The 20,913-nt window shown below is 36.1% G+C and overlaps 2 protein-coding genes across 3 annotated transcripts; both read left to right on the top strand.

Annotated features, from left to right (window-relative positions):
- Positions 1–4,523: 4,523 nt before the first annotated feature.
- Positions 4,524–9,834, top strand: zgc:113208 (uncharacterized protein LOC550591 homolog). Its single transcript, XM_051893897.1, has 6 exons — positions 4,524–4,842; positions 5,702–5,860; positions 5,960–6,058; positions 7,259–7,329; positions 8,045–8,175; positions 9,062–9,834. Exons 1-6 carry the CDS (start codon positions 4,704–4,706, stop codon positions 9,294–9,296), a joined length of 834 nt encoding a protein of 277 aa, XP_051749857.1. The 5' UTR covers positions 4,524–4,703; the 3' UTR covers positions 9,297–9,834.
- Positions 9,835–10,883: 1,049 nt separating this feature from the next.
- nono (non-POU domain containing, octamer-binding) lies at positions 10,884–19,608 on the top strand. 2 transcript variants are annotated; one of them, XM_051893896.1, is made up of 10 exons: positions 10,884–11,075; positions 11,801–11,948; positions 12,038–12,231; positions 13,128–13,429; positions 13,522–13,617; positions 14,055–14,251; positions 15,226–15,410; positions 18,600–18,630; positions 18,881–18,960; positions 19,052–19,608. In XM_051893896.1, exons 2-10 carry the CDS (start codon positions 11,801–11,803, stop codon positions 19,139–19,141), a joined length of 1,323 nt encoding a protein of 440 aa, XP_051749856.1. In that variant the 5' UTR covers positions 10,884–11,075; the 3' UTR covers positions 19,142–19,608. The 2 variants fall into 2 exon arrangements, with proteins under 2 accessions (XP_051749856.1, XP_051749855.1); XM_051893895.1 differs by having other exon boundaries at positions 19,049–19,608.
- The last annotated feature ends 1,305 nt before the right edge of the window (positions 19,609–20,913 follow it).

Here is a 20,913-nt window from a genome sequence, read left to right as displayed (position 1 = left end):
TTAAAATGTCTGTCTCCCCCCCCCCCCCCCACAATGATGTTCTAAGATAATATGATTCATATAAGTAGGCTAATAACCCTGAATCTCAGCAACCAGCCACCCACACAAATTACACAAGCACAGGCCTATACACTTGCTGTGGCAGCATTTTAATATAGGCTCATTGATTTGTGTTGATTTATAACAAATTTACAGATGTTTAGTTTTAAATAATAGCCCTACTTGAATAAGACTGCAACAAGTCAAGTCGACCAACAAAGGCAGGCCACAAATAAACACTGTATCCTGACATGGGAGCTGGAACAGCTGAACAATAAACAAACTGGAGATAAAAATAATCATCCACATTCAATCACATGTATATATGTACATTCACATTGGAGTACAATGATGTTGGTGCACAATATGGTGAGTTAAAAAGAGCTTGAGCTTTATGGGTAACAGCTGAGAGAGGCTATTCTTTCAATCACAATGCTTTCTGGGAAAAGAAAGTTATGCAATTATTGTTTAATGCAAAAAAGGCAGTGAAGCAGATGACAGTCATCAACAACCATGGGCTCATGCCTGTGTCTGGTGTCTTGTTTACAATTCTATGACATAAATTTCTGTCTAGTGCGAAGTGCCTTCACTGAAGGGATGTCCCATGCCAGTGTACAATGTCATCAGTCAATTCTCAATGGAGTTTTCTGGTTCTGTTGAACCAGCATTTTAGTCATCCTGTCATTCCTCATTCTGCAAATGTGTCAGAACAGTTTTCTTTGAATAAACTCTGAATTTTGCAATGAAGTTCTTCGTTTCAAACCAGATTCTTTTTCTATCTGTTTCTTTGAATGCTTACTCTTCTTTCTTTTGTTGAAAGTTATGTTTCAAGTCTCTTCTGTTCACCAAGGCTTCATTTATTTGATTCAAATTACAGCAAAAACAGTAATAGTGTGAAATATTTTTACAATTTAAAATAATTGTTTTCTATTTAAATATATATTTTAAAATGCAATTTATTTCTGTGTTGGCAAAGCTGAAGTTTTCAGCATTATTACTCCAGTCTTCAGTGTCACATGAACCTTCAGAAATCATTCTAATATGTTGAAGATACATTTATTATTATTAATTGTAACGTTCGGGTGTGGAATTAGCAGACGGAGGAGTGGATCTACGTGCAGGAGCAATTTAATAATAAGACTCGGAAAACAAGAAACACGAAGAACAACATACAAGCAAATGTTAACGACTTATAACCAAGAGTGAACACAAGGACTATAAATACTCAGGGAAAAACGAACTAAACAAGGTAATAAGGGGGTGTGGCAGATAGGAAGCACCTGGAGAACTCAAATAAACAAAAGTATAAAGCAAAACATGCGACAGAAAATAACAAGAGTCCAGACACAGGGAATTTGTGACATTAATGTTGAAAACAGTTGTGTACAATTTTTTTTCAAGATTATTTGATGAATAGAAGGTTCAAAAGAACAGCATTTATCTGAAATAGAAAGCTTTTGTAACATTATCACTACCGTTCAAAAGTTTGGGGTCAGTAAGAGTTTTGTTTTGTTTTTTGAACATTTGTAGTATCTATTAATAATACCTTGTCTGAATATTACAAGGTACCATGTGGGGTTCCTCAGGGATCAGTTTTAGGACCACTGCTTTTTAATCTATATGTTACCTCTCGGTCATATCATCAGGAGGCATGGTATTTCTTTTCATAGTTATGCTGATGACACACAGTTGTATGTAGCCGTGTCTCCTGATGACCATGTGCAAATTGATTCACTCGCAAATTACATCCAAGACATAAATGACTGGATGTCACAAAATTTCTTACAACTCAACCAAGATAAAACTGAAGTTCTGATTATTGGATCAAAATTGCTGAGAGAGAAATTGACCCCTAAACTAAATATACTCGGATTAAACACAAGCCAACTGGCAAAAAACTTATGAGTTGTCTTTGATTCAGATTTTAACTTTAAAGCTCATGTACGTAATATTACCAAAACAGCATTTTATCATCTAAAGACCATTTCTCTCTCTGAGCAACACAGAATAATTAATGCATGCATTTATAACTAGCAGGCTTGACTATTAATGCCCTTCTTTCTGATCTACCAAAGAATACAATTAGCCAACTACAATTAATCCAAAATACTGCTGCTCGAATATTGACAAATTAAGCCAAAAAGAGAGATCACATTACACCAGTATTAAAGTCATTACACTGGTTACCTGTTAGTTTTTGTACTGATTTTAAAAATCTTTTATTAGTTTATAAGGCATTGCACGGATTTGCTCCAGAATATCCTTCTAGTATATGAACCTAGAAGGACTCTTAGATCCTCAGATTCTTTTCTTCTAACTGTACCTCTAGAACTAAAAAATTTGGTGATTTTTAGTCGTTATGCTCCTCGCCTCTGGAACAACCTTCCAGAGAACATAAGATATGCTGAAAACATTAGTTTAAATCTAAATTAAAACATATTTTTTTTAGTCTGGCTTTCCTGTAAAGTCTTATAAAGACTTTGTATATTTCATGTTTTGTTTTCATTCATTATTAATGTTTTATTTTATATTTCATATTTTAATCTTTATAAACTTTATTCTTATTCGTGTATTTTAATGGATCTATTTTATTTTTTTCTTGTTTTCATTTTGTTCATTTTAATTGTTACTAACTGTTGTATCTATTTGTTTTCCTCTTGCCTGTAAAGCACTTTGAATTGCATTAACTTGTTTAGAAAAGTACTTTATAAATAAAATTTGCTTGCTTGCTTGCTTAATTTTTAGTATCATTAACTCTCCTGTCTAAGCACCTTTTAAGACAATGATCATGTGCATTTAGTGCCATCGCCCGACTATTAATAAGACAAATTCATTAAAGAATACCTTTCTTGTTCAATTAATTCTGACATAATATTCAACTATGGCTGTTTTTCTGTTTTTCCCTCTGCATAGCGTCTGATGCTAGAGGCTGCAGCCTTTAACATCCTGCAGACTTTCGGGCACCTCCCATGCTGGAAATGGGTTCAAATCCCGCTCAGAGCGGTGCGCGTAGAACCATGGGGTTGGTGCAGTGACCTAGATGGGAGTGAGGTTTGAGGGGGTGAGTGTAACTGAGATGGGCTAGTAAACAGCTGTGCAGGCAAACATCACTCCCCTGGCCTATAGAGGCATTGAGGCTGCGTCCTTGCTAGCATGCCTGCTTCTCATGCTGGAAACACCAGTTCGAATTCTATCCGGAGCGGGACGAGCAGAACCAAAGGGGTTACACCTACATTCATTTAAAGAAAAGCTGGAATGAGATTTGATGAAACTTAGCAAAAGCTATGGAACTTTAAGCTCTCAGAAACAAAGTGAAGAGACCAGAAAAGGCCAACATCAGAAATACTGCCAAGTGTGAGAGGCATCCACTGCCTACGCTGTAAAAATAGTTTTTCAGAAGTCTCTTGAAGTGAACAAGATACACAAATGTCAGTTTAAACAAAGCAGCAAGAAGAAAAACATAGTGATAGATAGATAGATAGATAGATAGATAGATAGATAGATAGATAGATAGATAGACGGACGGACGTCAGTGTAATGGCTGGTTGGACGGATGGACGGACGGATGGTTCTTTGTGTTAGAGTTTAGGGTTCTTTATTCCAGTCTTTTTTTTTTTCAAATCTGTCAAAGCTACTTCATAACTGATTTTCTGGAGCTCAGCCATTCAGTTACATAGACTGTCAACACACTCTCAACAGGTAAATCAATTCTTTCTTAAAATGTCTATAAATTTTAACTTTAAAAATTGTAACTGATTTCCTACCAACCATGCCTTTTTCTCTTTTTAGTTTAATGTTAGTAGGACCAGCTCTGTTCAGTTAAAGATACTCATTTTCTCTTTTCCACAAAGTAATAGAGATATTGAATTTATGATCCTAATTTTTAGATTTTGTTTTAATTATTTCTCTTTCTAATGTATTCAGTTAATAACTGTTGTTAGAGCACTGTCATTTTTGTTACAGTTTGCCAAATAAATAAAAGTAGGCTACCTAATTGACACATTTTATTTATTTTTATGTAAAACCCCAAAACAGGCAACAAGTTATTATAAGACCAGGCAGATAGAGTAAAAAAACAAAACAAAACAAACAATATTAATAATTTATATACATAATAATAATAATAATAAACTATTATTAAAAAATATTGAAAATAAACTATTATTAAAAAGGTTATTTATAACACCATTAAGGTATATAGCACTTTCAAAGCATGGTTCTTTGTGAAACCTTATAAAAAGGGTTCTGTTTAGCACCAAAAAGGGTTGTTACAAGCCGAAGAATCCTAATTTGGTACAGTTTAGAACATTTTTTCTTAAGAGTAGCCTATAGATAGATAGATAGATAGATAGATAGATAGAAACTACACGGACTAACAACTAATTTGTTCAAATCAAATATATGCATTTACCCGCTTCGCATTTGAGTTACATTGGCCTCATGTTATGTTATATTATGCAGGCAGGCAAGCCTGTCCTGTGTGAGCATGCGCACTACACTGTGTTGCGTAAACGCGGAATCGGCGGTTGTCAATGAACTGTTTATGTAGTTGAGTTATGTTTATTAGTTAAGTCCTGGCTCGTTTTCTAAGCAAAGTGTCCTTGTGTCTATAGAATCCATTTCTCATTAAACCAGCCTGCTTCAGATACGAAAGGCATTCAAATATGAGTGACGAGGATGAAAGAGACAGTAAGAAGATGAAAAGAAAAAAAGGTCCGGATGATTCAAAGGCGCCTGTGAAGAAGAGACGGAAAAGAAATGACAAAAACGAGGGACAGAGCAGCGCAGTTCAGAAATCACAAGGTATCTATCTATCTATCTATCTATCTATCTATCTATCTATCTATCTATCACAGTGACAGTAGAGTTAAACTACATTTCACATCTTACAGGTTAATGAAACACATTTGCCTCACGACAATTATCTATTATTGTTAGAATTTTTAGTTTATTAACATACAATACTCAGCGAAAAAAGAAACGTCCTCTCACTTTCAACTGCTTTTTTACCCAGCAAATTTCTTATCATGTGTAAATATTTGTATGAACATAAAAAGATTAAACAACTGAGACATAAACGCAACAAGTTTCACAGACATTTGGAACAGAAATGGAATAACGATTTCCTGAGCAGAGCGAGGGGCAATATCAAAAGTAGCAATCAATAAGTAGCAGTCAGTATGTGGTGTGGCCACCAGCTGCTTTAAGCCTGTTACTGGTAGTGTCTGTTCCACAGGGGCATGTACAAAAATTGTTTATGGTTCATTGAACAAGCATGAAAAACATTGTTTAAACACTTTCCAATAAAGATCTGTAAAGCTTATTTGGATTTATTTTCTCATCTAAAACCCTGCTCAGGGAGTATTGGATTGTTTTATAGTAAAAAAAACAAACAAAGCAAAAACAGTGAATAAATTATAAAATTATTAATTATTTTATTGTTTTTAATCAATATATTGTGTACTTTACATTGTATGGGTGTTGAATATTGCATATGATATGTTCTTGACAGATTTGAGGTTCACCCAACTATTTTTTGTATTTTTCTTTCTTGTAATTTGCATATTTTACATTGATGTTTCAGAGATCAAGGCTTTTCAGGTCAGCAACATTGTATAGTGTTAAGACTGTGTTTTGTAATGTGTTTTTCTCTGATCTTAAGCTCTCGATGGTAAAGCTGACTCTACAAAAACTAAAGTAAAGCTCTCTGGCAAAGACAAGGACAAAGAGAAAAATAAGGATTATAAGAAAAACAACTCAGATGGTGGCAAAAATGCCTCTGAAATAAAGAGGAATGAGAATGGACAACTTGTGTTTAAAGGTGAAGTTAAGAATGTTTTGTTTCAATCATTCATTCATTCGTTCATTCATTCATTTACTCACAAATTTTCACTATCTTTTCATTCCCTTTTTGTTGCAGACCACCCAGAGTTCACACCTAACATGACTCCCAAAGAGGTTTTACAGGCAGGCAGTTTTGGGGGTACCTATTTCAGGCCCATCTACTCCAGTATCACAAGTACGTCTCATAATGATTTAATTTTGTTTAATTGAATTTTAAAACATGTACAGCGCCTCTGAAACATAATTATCCCATTGTACTTTTTTAATGTTTTTTACTGTGCATACTCAGAAACACAACACACTTCTCTGCAGCAGGCGATTGTGAAGGTAGATGGTAAAATAAATGAAGCAAACTACAGGCAAAGTTTGGAGGAAAACATAATGTGACTTGGTAGATTTTTTTTCTGTCATCATTTGAATGAATTTCTTTCTTTTGATGAATGCAAAAGAAGATATTTCGAAGAATTTGAAGCCAAAAAAATGCATCCATCCATCATAAAAGTAATACATACGGCTCCAGGGAGTTCATTTTTAAAGAGAAATGTCAGAGGATTTCGATATACAAGAAGAGGAGCTTGAGTTTATATATATCTCAGATTGTGTTCGTCTGAAATAAGATAGTCATAAGGATGGCTTGAGGGTGAGTAAATCATGGGATAATTTAAATTTTTGGGTGAACGAGACGACAGCATGGAATAAAGCTGCGCATACCAGCCTGCTACGTTTCTGCCACTGCTTCAGAAGACATAGTAGTCCAGTGCGGAGGCTACATATTGTCATGTAATAAATAAGACAACATCTATTACAAACGCCTCCACATTGCTGTCGTTGTTTCTGGCGAATGCCTACAAACGCAATTTCATTGCCATAGAAATCTATGCAGATATTCTGGAAAACGCCACGGGACACACAAATCAAATCTGAACAGTTGTGATACACATTGTGGACAGTCAATAATTTAGATCAGAATCCAATCTGATACACAAATAATCATACCTGGACTGACAATGTGAACATAGCCTAAGTACTGACTTGGAATGGGGCGAACATTTACAGAAATGTATAATTTATAACTCCAATAATTTTTTGACAAATTTTAAGAAATCAATTTTCACTTGGATAAGTTAAAAGGTCAGATCATGTAGAAATACACAGTGTACTTTCCTTTAAAACATTGTCACAAGTACTTGAAACTTGATTCGGACTTGAGCAAGGGACACAAGAAAAGTTTTTTTTTTTTTTTCTGAGCGCAAAGCCACTCCACATGTCCTTTGGGAGGCAGTGAAGTTGGTTGTATATTTAAATGTATAGCATATGTTATGCATTTAACTGTAAATGTTGAGGTATTGCCAGGTTTTTTATTTTCTTTTAACAGAGCAACATTACAAAGATGTTTGGCAGGAGCTTTCCAAAGACTGGTTGGATGGACTAAACATCTCTAAACAGGTGTTTTTTTTTTTACAATTGCATTTTAGTAGTAAATGCTTTTGACAAAATTAACAACCATTTTATTATGAGTGTCTATAACAGATAAGAGCTGAATGCACTCCCTTTGTGTGAATGTTTTATTTAGTTGAGTCATTTTGCTCCATCTTGGTTGTAGATCACAGCAGAGCCCTTTGAGCTCAGTTTATGGACTGTTGTGTCTTAGTACTTCTTTTCATAACTATCATTAATATTATTTTACTGATCTACTGTCTACTGTGTATGTGGTACTTGTCTTATGTTGTTTTATGCAGTATTTAATGTCAGCAGATTCGTTTGAGTCATTTGAGTGGTTTTATCCCCTAGTGTGATGCTCAGGGCTATGAGCATGTGACAAGAGATTCTCACGCAAAAGGGAAAACCATGAAATTTTATTTAGCCACAAGACCTCGCTTGCACTTGATAAAAATGAATGAATATTTGATAACAGTTAGATTACCACATACTGTAGTTGACAACAGCTCGATTGCTACAATCTAGCAAACACCATTCACGGTTTTCAGAAACAGCATATTCAGCTCCAGCTTGAAGCAGCTGTTGTAGGCATGTATTTGAGATATAATTTAAATTTTTGTGGATATCTAAGCAGGTTTTAAACTGGTGTGAGTATTATTAATGTTCTGTTATTCTATTATTAATGTTTTGGTGTTTTTTAAATTATGTGGGTTTATTTCAGGTGGCTTCTTCCACGTACAGGGAAAACGTGAACACCTATAACGTAAAATGTGGAGGCAGTCTAGAGATGTGGGAAAGCAGTGGCTGGATCGTGCCCCAGGATCCATACGGCTGGTTCCAGTGGTACTGCAGGCAAGAGCTACTGAAACTCTACTTTATGCTACTGTCCAAACGTTTGGGGTCAGAATCTTTTTTTAGAAAAGAAATTAATACTTCTATTCAGCTAGAGCACATTAAAGGGTTAGTTCACCCAAAAATGAAAATTCTGTCATTAATTACTCACCCTCATGTTGTTCCACACCCGTAAGACCTTCGTTCATCTTTGAAACACAAATTAAGATATTTTTGATGAATCTGAGAAATTTCTGACTCCTCCATAGGCAGCAATTTAACTGCCACTTTCAAGGTCCAGAAAGGTACTAAAGACATTGTTAACGAAGGTCTTACGGGTGTGGGATGACATGAGGGTGAGTAATTAATGACAGAATTTTCATTTTTGGGTGAACGAACCCTATAAATTGATTGAAAGTGACAGTAAAGTTGCAAAAAATTACATTGCAAATTTTTTTTATTTAAAATAAATTAATTTGTTCATTTGAACTTTCTATTAATCAAAGAATCCTAAATAAAATTTCACGTTTTCCACAAAAATATTAAGCTGTTTTCAACACTGATAATAACTTAAATGTTTCTTCTTGACTTTCAAATCAGCACATTAGAATGATTTCTGAAGGATCATGTGACACTGAAGACTGGAGTAATGATGCTGAAAATTCAGCTTTTCCATCACAAGAATAAACTACATGTTAAAAAATATTAAAAAAGAAAGCAGTTTAAAATTTTAATCCAAGGAGAAGACAGCACTAAAAGCTAATAGTTGTCATAAAATATTTTCTTTACCTGAGCAGTTCCCCTTACCATTGCTCTGCATAGGAAATATATTAAATCTCAAGAGTCAATTTTTTTTTTTAAATTTTTTTTATCTTTTATACACTTTCATGTTCTATATTCCCGGCAGGTTTTACCAGGGCAGACGAACAATGGATGATGCTCGCCAGATCAGTCGCTGGGCCAAATGTGCCGGAGTCAAAGGTCGGTGGCGGCAGAATCTCATCACAAAAGTGGTCCGGTCCGGTTGCACTTATGACAACCCCGGTGTTTCGCCGGTGGTGAGACAGACTCTGCAGCACTGGGGCTACAAACTCACCCTGGAGGACTATAAGGAAGGAGCAAAGAGAGTCAAACTTAAATAAAATTAACAGACTTCCAAATTGGCCTCATCCGATTTAACAGTGCAGAATGGGGTGGATATAACTAGCCTTATTGCATGGGCATAAACTGACAAATCTGATTAAATAATTGATATTTTGTCAGATTGAGGGACTTGTTTAGTTTTTTTAGTTTTAGTTTTGTTTTAGACCTGAGGTAATATTACTGCTGTATTTGGTTCCCATTGGACATGTTTTCTGTAAGTGATTTTGGTTAATAGAAAAGTTATAATGCACAATTGTCTTTTTAAAATTTGGATCCAAAGTAAAAGCAGACATTAATCCTTTTTGTTCTGTGGCAGCTGTTTTACACCACATGTGCCCTGGAGAATGGATCTGCGATCGGATCTGGCCATTCTTAAAATGATTTTATTTTGACAGTAATTTGTTTTTCTATGTTTATTTTCAATATGTGTTGAACATGCTTATGATGTTTCTTGACATGACAATCTGTCAGAGTGTCATACACGATCTTTCTAGTCTGTCATCTGTGAATGCAGTTTATTAAAGGAGCTATTTTGTATCTGTCATTTTCCTTTTTTGCTGTCTCACTATACATAATGGTTGTAGAAATAGGCAGGCCGTATTTAGACACATACATTTATGTGGGTAATTTCTGTTATGCAGTACATTTTTATGTCCCCATCATATATGTATTATTAATATATTGGATATTAGTTGATATAGATGGAAATCATACTTTTATCACAACTAAGTGAACAACAGTTCACTACTTGCTCTGTGATGTTTTTGATTGATTTGGCTCACTTTCTATTCTATTAGATAACATTTCAGAAATGTATATCATGATATATAAAAATCAAAGGAAGGTTAACAAATATAAAATAAACTTCAAGTTGACATGCTCATATAAAATAACCCTCCATTCCCTCACTGGTGATTCCATACTTTTAAAGGGGTTCTTGTAAAGGTGTAAATAATCAAATTATAATTAATAGTGTTTATGTGCCTGAGCTTGACCAGATTGTATTTTTTAAAGTGTGGTGCTTATATAGTATAGAATTACGTCCTACATTGACAACAAAAATTCATAATTTTTTTAAAGTTATAGCTCACTTACTGTATGACAGGAATAACCTGCATCATTACTGATGACTGCGCTATTAAATTATGTTTTATCTGAGGGATTGCTTTTTTTTTACTTGGGACCTGTCAGTTATCTTCTTATTGAATATAAAATGTGTACATTGGTTCACAAATATTTTTAATTGAAACCGACATTGGGTTTAGTTGATTGCGCTTCCTCAACACTGGTCGGCGCCAGCAGCTTTCGAAAGCATTTCTAAATCCACGCCGCTCACTAGCTTGGTTTTTTTTTCGTAATTTCCTACCTAAGTAAATAGACTTGTTCGAGGTGCATCGGCGCTGCGCAGACCGATCGGCGAATGACATCAAAGTACCGCGAGAGCGATTCAAAAGCATAAGGAATCGTTTACTCTCCAGTCGCTCTCGCGGTACTTTGACGTCATACGCCGATAGGTCTGCGCAAAGCCGATGCATCTCGAACAAGCCTAATGGTTTTAAAACGACGACAACCAATGAAACATCTGCAATATGTGAACGTCATTTTCTTGACGTAAAATCGACCAATCGAAAGCGGCAAAGCGTACGCCGGAAAACCCGGCGCCAGCCAATGAGCAGTTAGAGCAGGCAGCACGTTGAGGTGTACGGCGTTCCGCCCTTGTTCTCTTTGTGATCAACGCTGCGTGTGTTTCTGAAGCGGATTAAAAACTCTTATTAAAGGTATTTATACACTCATATTTCTCTTATATTATTTGCATATGATGCATGATTTTATTCCTGAATGAATGTGTTAGTACACATGAGCTGGAGATGAGCCCGTGCTGTTCGTTGCGTTGAGTGTCTGTCCTGCTCAGGCTTCGCTTTGCAAACGCATTAACGCTCATTAATGAAGAAACCAGACAATTATAATCATGTATACGTGCATGCAGTAATTTGCAATCATTAATGAAAGCAATTCGATCTTATTTGATGAAATCCGGACAGTGAACAAAGCAGATATTAGCGAAGAATCAAACAATAATTGAAAACAAAGACACCAAAATGCACCCACAAATAGTGAAATCACACTCTCAATGAAAAGAACAGTTAATTAAGACATGAGCCATTAAATATACATTAATGAAGATATGTTTAATTGAAATACCATGACCAATGATACAAAAATTTTCAAGCTGTTTTTTTTTTTTAATTATGTAATGAGATTTTCTATTTGTTGATTTTCATTATCTCCTGTTTGTGTTTACATTGTATACCCAACATAGATTTTGCCATTAAGCATTTCACTGAATGTGTAATTTAAAAAGATACTGCAATATCAGTGAATCCTCTTAAGTCAACAGAATAACATCCATGGTTGCTTTGTTTACACTTTTGAATGAGTATTATTCTTAGGTTTTGGAAATCATCTTTAAAAGTTTGTATTGATGATTCCTGTGCTTTAATAGATGCAAGGAAACAGAGGACCACGTTCAGAGCAGCAGAATCACGGCCCACCCCGACAGCAGCCCAACCCCCAACAAGAGCAGCAGAGGAAGCCCTCAGGAACCGACAGCAATGGACAGCACACTGATGCTGGAGAGCAGAGTAGCCCGAGTAAGCAACAGTTGTGGGCTGAGTAGCATTTACACAAGGCCACAAAACTTTATCATTTGACTGAGCTGACTGAACTTTCTCTCCTGCAGATGATGCTTTCACTATAGACCTGCAGAACTTCAGGAAGCCAGGAGAGAAGACCTATACACAGAGGAGCCGGTTGTTTGTGGGAAACCTGCCCACTGGAACCACAGAAGAGGATGTGGAGAAGCTCTTCTCTAAGTATGGCAAACCTTCTGAGATCTTTATCAACAAGGACAGAGGCTTTGGCTTCATCAGGCTGGTGAGTTTGACCAGGCATCACTTTGGGGAAAAAAAGCAGAGAGTCATAAGTTTGGGCGGTATGACGATATAACTCATGGCGAAGTGTCTTTTGTTAGAGTTTTTGCTATTTCAATTATATTTAGATATGTAAATATATTAATGTAACACACTACTACTTAAAGTTATTGACACCTTAAAATAAAGAGTGGTTAAGTGCAGAAAGCTGCCTCTCTCAGCATCCAGCATCAGCATCCAATCCAGTTATCTTTCATGACTTGTTGCGCTTAAATGGTCAAATACACATACATGTTAAAATGCCCATCATATAGAGTATTAATGTAAACAGAACAAACAGTTCGGTGAAAACGTGGTATCTGTCAGTGTATTAGATCTATGCATAAGGTCTTGTGACAGCAGCCTAATAAACCTGTTGCCGTCTGTGTTACTGTTAATCAAACAACAAAAAAACAAAGAAAATCGCTCACTGTTCTTGACTGTATATTATTTGTATATAGAGTTTTATTCTTACATTTGATTACATAAATAAACCTGGAATTGGAAAAAAGTTTAATTGATTTGTATCTTTGTTTTTTTGTATTTGTCCTGTTGTTTGTAATATGCATCTTGGTTCTTATTTATATAAAAAAAAAAAGAAACATCATTATTCTACAAATTTCTCATATTGTGAAATAAGATTTTGGACATATCATCCACCCCAAGAGAGTGACTGGATTTTACTTTAAATAAGGTTGACCTGACAAAGTTATATATATATATATATTATATAATATATATATATGTGTGTGTGTGTCATATTAAGATCATGCATTTTCCTGTTTTCAGTAATGTATCAGTTCTCAGACAGCAACGGAACAATGCAACATTTACCCTGACTTGCTACTTTCTCCTCATTAGGAAACGAAGACGCTTGCAGACATAGCAAAGGCAGAACTGGACGACACCGTCTTTCGTGGTCGCCAGATCCGTGTGCGTTTTGCCACGCATGGCGCTGCACTGACGGTTAAGAACCTGCCTCAGTTTGTGTCCAATGAGCTCCTGGAGGAGGCCTTCTCCATGTTCGGTCCAATCGAACGGGCCATTGTCATTGTCGATGACCGTGGCAGGCCAACTGGGAAGGGCATTGTGGAGTTTGCCAACAAACCGTCTGCCAGAAAAGCTCTGGACCGTTGCGGAGATGGAGCATTTCTTCTCACTGCGTGAGTCTGCGTTTCTGCTATGCTCATCAGTAATGCTCTCTGTGTAAATTACAGTTTGTTTACTTAACTTTGACTTTCTTTTCTAAACTCAGATTCCCCCGGCCTGTTACCGTTGAGCCGATGGAGCAGCTTGATGAGGATGAGGGACTTCCTGAGAGACTTATTAATAAAAACCCACTATATCACAAGTGAGTTTGTGTTCTCATATGCATTGTATTTGTAAATGGTAATGTACCACCAGATTGTTATTATCCATGTTTCCTATGAACATGGAAGACTTGGAAATGTTTAGAATAAAGTTTTTCAGGAATGGAAAAAGTTATGGAATATTTTTTTTTCTAGATAGGCTTTAAAGTAGTTTATTTGCTAAATGTTGTGGGTGCTACCTCTTAATAATTCCAAATTATTAATTAAAAAAAAATCTATACCAAGTTAATTTCTCAAATGGGTGTGGGAAATTATGACTTTATAAAAAAGTGTTAATCAGGAGTACAAAGAGGAAGGGTCTCACCTTGTTATTTTTATTTTTTTTATTTTGTGATAATGACCGGCAGACTGTACGTTATCCAGCTTATTACATGGCTTTAATAATAAACTAACATGTCTTTCTCTGTATGCCCATTAGAGAGCGTGAGCAGCCACCCCGGTTCGCCCAGCCGGGTTCATTTGAGTATGAGTATGCGATGCGCTGGAAGGCCTTAATGGAAATGGAAAAGCAGCAGTTTGAACAGGTTGATCGAAACATCAAAGAGGCTCAAGAAAAGCTGGAGACCGAAATGGAAGCAGCACGACATGAGCACCAAGTCATGCTGATGAGACAAGGTGGGCACACAAAGATTACCATTTTTTGGAGATAGCCTAAAAAATGTTTTTCATCTTTAATCATCTTTTGGAACAGGTTAGGGCTGAAGCGACACGTCGACGTAATCAATTATGAAAATAAGTCGATTAAAAAGCATGGACGGGTCGCATTGTTTACATCCCTAATCCCCTGTTGTGTTTCACACAAAACAAGACTCACTAGAGACGATGCTAATGACTGGTAGCTTAAAGGATTGGTTCCCTTTCAAATAAAAATTACCCCAAGCTTTACTCACCCTCAAGACGTCCTAGGTGTAGGATGTTGGTTTCTAATCTTCAAACCAAACCTGGGTTTGGTTTGAAGATTAGAAATATACCAAGCACAATGTTCTCTCACCATTCCTGATTTATAACACGCATTCACAGCATTCCGCTTGGTCTAATGGCTTTCAGAGCAGAAACAAAAGCTGATGCGCTCCGTATGTTTTTCCGTCATCTCAGTGCGTGTTCATATGTAAATTGTGCAAGCTTATTTTGTTTATTAGATCGAAAGATCTGGGGAACAAAAAAAAACATATTTACCCAACCATAGAACCTCCCCTCGAAGAAATCAGGACAGAAGTGGTTGAAAGTGAACAAAAGAGGTTAAAACACCAGGCGTAAATGGGTGCGTCTGCCTTGTCTAATTGTGATCCGATTGACCAATACCCATTCATACAATGTTTTTGGCCATTGTGTCAGGTCTTGTGCTGTTTTTGTATGTCCCATCATGCGCATTGTTTTTAATATTAAGTTGAAAATCACATCTCAAGACACCTTGCACTTCAACTAGAAGTTTTTGAATCCAAGCATGGTCAGTTGAACCTAAAACCAGCCTATTTAGATGGCCAGTAGTTCAGGCAACCTTCAGTCGGTTTTGAGAGTGTAGGTTTGTACATCCCTGGTCCCCAATCACACTGCAGTTGGTCATGTATCTTTCTCTTGCTGTGCTTCAGATCTCTTGCGCAGACAGGAAGAGTTGAGGAGAATGGAGGAGGCTCACAGCCAGGAGGTGCAGAAACGGAAACAGATGGAGCTGCGTCAGGAGGAGGAGCGACGGAGGAGAGAGGAGGAGCTCCGTGCCCACTCTGAGGACCTGATGAGGAGGCAGCAGGGGCAGGGAGGAAACTTCTCTGAGAAAGTGAGTCCGAATTTCCTGAGGTTTCCACACTCCACAGTAGTGTTGTAACAATACATTTGAGTACCCTAGTAAAAAAAATGCCTATGCCAAAATCTATTTAAAATACATTTATTTTATACTAAGTGTGCTTCAAATCCATTAACATATTTATTGACATGTCACTTAAGACTTGCTGATATAAAATTATAATTAAACTTTATATGGAGTATATCTTTATTGCACAATGCACATTTCTTAAAGGGTTAGTTCACCCAAAAATGAAAATAATGTAATTTATTACTCACCCTCATGTCGTTCCACACCCCTAAGACCTTCGTTCATCTTCAGAACACAAATTAAGATATTTTTGATGAAATCCGATGGCTCAGTGTGGCCTCTATTGTTACTGCACCTCTCAAGATCCATAAAGGTAACATTACTAAAAACATATTTAAAACAGTTCATGTGAGTTCAGTGGTTCTACCTTAATATTATAAAGCGACGAGAATACTTTTTTTTTTTGTTTTTTTTTGTTTTTTTTTTTTTTTGCGCCAAAAAAACAAAACGACTTTTCAACAATATCTAGTGATGGCCAATTTCAAAACAGTGCTATGGAGCTTTACGAATCGAATCAGTGCTTCGGAGTAGGGCTGTAGCTAACGATTATTTTCGAGTAATCGCACCAGACACCCCACACATTCACTTACACATATGGCTTAAAAATAAATATATAATAGCAGTAACACAATAAAAACTGATTCAAGTAAAGTATGAAAAACAAGTAATTGTATGGTTTTATTGAACAAAACTGTCAAAATACATAATGTATTGAATTGTACAACTAATGTTCTTTATGTATTATAACAAATGCCTGCAGAGGGCGCCAGTGGCCTGACAATCGTTTTTACACTTAATGCGATCTAAACATTGTTTAATATTGGCTTACAACATTTATTTCAACTGTCCAATTAATCTTTAATATTTGGCCATTTCTTTACGACAGAAATGCTACAACCACTGTAATTTCTTGAACAAGAACATGTGAACGAGGGCTTAAACTTATATTTTGAAATCGCGACGAGCAGTTAGCTCCTGCGTTTGCTAAGGTTTATAGATGACTTACCTTACAAATCTGATTAAATGTCGCACATTGCGTTTCCAAATGAACATTAAAAGCAATCCAAACTCACAGCATATGCAGAGATGGAGTTTAAATAACAATTCACATGAAGCTGCATTTACTGTGAATGGAGCCGCTCTGAGACGCACGTGGATAACCTACACGTATGTAAATAATTACAGAGCATATTAAACCTAAAGCACATACATTTATTGAATTAATTAACAGCCTTTGTAAAGTCACAAAAGCATTATGCTTTTATGATTTTTAAACGGGTTTAATATCGTGCAGCCTTAGAAAACGGTCTAAATGCGTTTCATGGATTCTCGTCCGTAGAAAGCGCCACTTCTGGTATTTTACCGGTTACTCGACAGGGGCAAATTGAAATCGAGGATTTTTTAAAATCGGGTATTCGAATTTAATCGAGGAATTGTTACAGCCCTACTTCAGAGCTCCAAAGTCACGTGATTTCAGCAGTTTAACAGTTTGAGACTCTATCCGAATCACTGAATCGAACAAAATGAAACAATGAATGAAACAAAAGATTCGTAAAGCTCAGAAGCAGTGTTTTGAAATCGGCCATCACTAGATATTGTTGAAGTCTTTTTTTTTTTTTTTTTTTTTGGCGCACAAAAAGTATTCTCGTCGCTTTATAATGTTAAGATTGAACCACTGAATTCGCATAAACTGTTTCAAATACGTTTTAGTACCTTTATGGATCTTGAGAGGTGCAGTAACATTGCTGGCAATAGAGGCCACACTGAGCCATCGGATTTCATCAAAAATATCTTAATTTGTGTTCAGAAGATGAACGAAGGCCTTAGGGGTGTGGAACGACATGAGAGTAAGTAATAAATTACATTATTTTCATTTTTGGGTGAACTAACCCTTTAATATTATGCCTAAAATGTGTTTTAATATCACTATTAATAAGGGTCGTATGATCCTTGATATATGTATAATATCAGTCTTTAAATGCAAGATATTTAAAGTGTACCTAAATTACTTGCAATAGTTCCACTTTAGTACAATCAAATATACTTAAGAATATCTTTAGTTGGACCTCTGCAAAATTAAAGTGCATTAAGTACAAAATTAGTTGTTGCAATTTAGCAGACTTTAAGTATACCAGTTTAATATACCAAAAGAACAATTGCAGGTTATTTTTATTAAGCATGTGTAAATGTATTTGTAGTACACTTTGTGTATTTGTATTTCAAATATATTTTAGTATATTTATTTACTAGGGTAGTCCCAAAATCCCAATATCATAAAACTTTCTCAGTTTCTCAGTACCAATTTCTGTACCATAGCAAAAACTATTGTAACTAATTTTATAATAGTTTATAATAAAATGAAAAACAAAGAAACGCATTACAGGTAACAGAACAAGTGGCAGGTCTATTGCAGTTTCATTGCAAGACGTAATGCACAGATTTATTGTGGCATCAGATTTTTTTCCCGTCCATTGCAATGGTTATCAAAATGTCAGACATTGCAATTTCAGATTCATTTGTGTATTTTAATATGGTTGTCATTCCTGGAACTTTGCAGTGAGGTCTAGGCAGCATGAGAAAGTAAACTTTCCTTCAAATTATGAATGTTTTATACAGAAAACGAGCAAATAGAGCTTCCTTTGTAATGAAGCTGATATCACTTCAATGACTGAGTGAAACTCCAATTATTAAAAAAAAAAAAAAAAAAAAAACTGGACTGTACTGCGCAAAGATCCTCTTATTGACATCATGTTTATAGTTTGGTTGTTATTAAATGATTTGTGAGCGTGCAGAGCTCACACTAAACAAAAGGCCTCTGATTGGCCATTCATATGCTCGACTAACATGTCTGTGATTGGCTGCAATGCTCAAACCTCTTCACAGAGCGCTCACACAAATATGGGTGGGAGCGTTTAAAAGCAGCCGGTACTGGATTGATCCTGTATTCTGAACTACCGGTACTGTAAAAGGGCTGGTATTGTTATGTATAACATTTAAGTATCAACTTGGTACCAAAGTACTGATACTTTTGACAACACTACTCCACAGTTTGTCAGCATTTTTAATTCATGAACTGTATGTTTGCTGTTTCAGAGGGATCCAGACATGAGGATGCAAATGGGAGGTGAGACTCGCTCTACACACACATACAAAAAAACTTGCTTTGATTGTCATAGCAAGGGCATAAAGATCCTGTTCCTGTTCTTTTATCCTACTTTAGATTTAGAGAAATTGTGTGGTTTATCCTTCCATGATTGGTCTTCTATTCATTTTTGTAATATGAACTATTAGATAGATTCTCACTTTTTTGGACAATATTTTTAATTCATTACCAATGTGAGCCTAACGTTTCTCTTTCTCTCTTGGGCTGATAGGTCAGGGAATGGCTATGAACAGGAGTCCAATGGGTGGAAATCCCACAGCAGCAGGAACTGCCGGCATGGCTTCCAGTGAGGTACAAATCTCTCAACACACACATTGACAACTCTCAGGGCGACATGCAAAGGGTACAGTGTGTAAGCTGCTTTCTCTCTCTCTTTCAGCAGGGGTCTGCCGGTAATCCAGGTGGTCTCCCTCTTCCTTTCCCTCGTTCTGGACCTATGGACTTTGGGCCCAACAAACGCCGCAGATTCTGAGAACACCAGCCAAATGTCTTTCCTTTTGTTTTGTTTTTTTACACACTGTAAAATATTTTTAAGTGCAGATTGTGGTTTTGTAGAGCCTGGGTATGCATTTCACTTTCACAAATGAGTTTGTGTAGGCAAATGTTTTAAACAGGTTGAAGTATAAGTTTTAAGTTGCTCTGTAAGATCTCCCATCCCCAGCAGGAGCCTTAAGGGATGTTTCCAGAAACTGATTGAGCCCAGTTCTGGGGTAAAAGACCCTTATGCTTATGATTGCTTACTGAAGAGTCTTCATCTAGGGACGAGGGCTTATCTGTGCATGGAAACAACTCCAGGGTGGACATTCAGCTTTGTATAGCCCTATTTTCTTCTTTTTTTATTAATTCCTTTTCTAAAGTAGAAATTAGCTTTTGTCCGTCTTGTCCTCTGCAACGCTTGCCTTTCTAGTCAACTTTAAATAAATTCACAACTACATGTTACATACGTTACTTCTTGGATTTAAATTTGTTATTTGTCTTTGTACATGAGAGCTGTTACGAGGAAGAAGTTGTAGTTTCAAAACAGATGTTCCAAACGCACTCTCATTTTGCATTTGCTACTACCAAGATTAAGTGGAGGGTTGCTTAGGGACTCTGAATACAGTTTATGAATGTCACCTGACTTTCACTGGACTTTCATAGAATGGTTACCGTCTGGACTCCCTATTAAAGTATTTTGTCAGGTAGTGGCATGTCCATTTTATGCATATTGTCCATTTTTATTATTCATAAGATGCCACAAACGAATGGTTTACTTTTATAATGTTCATCATTTTTAGGGCATTTCTCTTTTATCCCACAACAATTCTATTCTTTAAAAAACTGGAAGATTTTGGATATTGTTATGGATTTTAAAGGGATTTGTTCCCCCAAAAATTAAAATTGTAAATTTACTCATGTTGTTCCAAACCCGTATGACTGACTGACTGACTTCTGTGGAAGATGTTACTGGTCTTTTTTTATATATATATTTTTTTTATATATAAATTATGCAATTACAAAGGCTGACCTTTCTATCACCAAAAGCATTATAGAAGTAGTCTATATATTGTATAGCTTGTTCTATATACATTAGTGGCCAAAAGTGATGTTCAGAGAGGACTGATTTTAGGATTTGTTTTTAATGACCCTACAAGTTTTATTAAACCATCAAAATATGAGGAAACTATTTTGTGTTTAAATATGAGCAAAGTTTACAAAAAAAGGGATAAATTACAGCCTATGTTTTCTAAAGCAGTAATTCTCAACCCTTGAAGTGACATAAATAACCACTTTGTGGTGGTGTAGGGTTGTTTCTGACATGCGAGATCCAAACAAAAAAACGCTTCCATTCCAGTACTGCTTTTATCAACTTTATCACAAAGCTCATAAATGCCCTCTTAAATTCACAGTTCCAATGCACATACACAGTAAATCCCACAAACCTGCTTCTACCTGCTCATGTCCTGACACAGTCAAAAAATTTTGTGCTTCCCTCCATTACACCAGACCTGGGGCCCGTTTCAATAAGGAGGTTCAACCAACTCTGAGTTAAAACTTGAACTCTGAGTTGACTAAATGGGAAACTCAGAGTTTTCGTTTTCAGAACAGCTGAATTGAGTTAGTTCAGTCAACTCTGAGTAGGTTGACTCTGGGTTAAGCGCGTGCACCATGACTATTAAAAGCCATGATCAATGGAGCTCCGATATTACGATTCACCATGGCAACAGCACCCAACAAAATGACATCCGCATACTTAAAAATCAC

This window comes from Ctenopharyngodon idella, chromosome 5 (genome assembly GCF_019924925.1).
Source record: "Ctenopharyngodon idella isolate HZGC_01 chromosome 5, HZGC01, whole genome shotgun sequence".
NCBI classification, from domain to species: Eukaryota; Metazoa; Chordata; class Actinopteri; order Cypriniformes; family Xenocyprididae; genus Ctenopharyngodon; species Ctenopharyngodon idella.
This window is presented reverse-complemented; position numbering and strand designations above follow the sequence as displayed.

Excerpts from the sequence above, each read along its gene's own strand:
- zgc:113208 (XM_051893897.1), top strand. The coding sequence starts at position 4,704 with ATGAGTGACGAGGATGAAAGAGACAGTAAGAAGATGAAAAGAAAAAAA. Across the intron at positions 7,330-8,044 it reads GACTAAACATCTCTAAACAG|GTGGCTTCTTCCACGTACAG; the intron begins GTGTTTTTTTTT and ends GGTTTATTTCAG. Across the intron at positions 8,176-9,061 it reads TGGTTCCAGTGGTACTGCAG|GTTTTACCAGGGCAGACGAA; the intron begins GCAAGAGCTACT and ends TATTCCCGGCAG.
- nono (XM_051893895.1), top strand. The coding sequence starts at position 11,801 with ATGCAAGGAAACAGAGGACCACGTTCAGAGCAGCAGAATCACGGCCCA. Across the intron at positions 11,949-12,037 it reads TGGAGAGCAGAGTAGCCCGA|ATGATGCTTTCACTATAGAC; the intron begins GTAAGCAACAGT and ends TCTCTCCTGCAG. Across the intron at positions 15,411-18,599 it reads GAGGAAACTTCTCTGAGAAA|AGGGATCCAGACATGAGGAT; the intron begins GTGAGTCCGAAT and ends TTGCTGTTTCAG.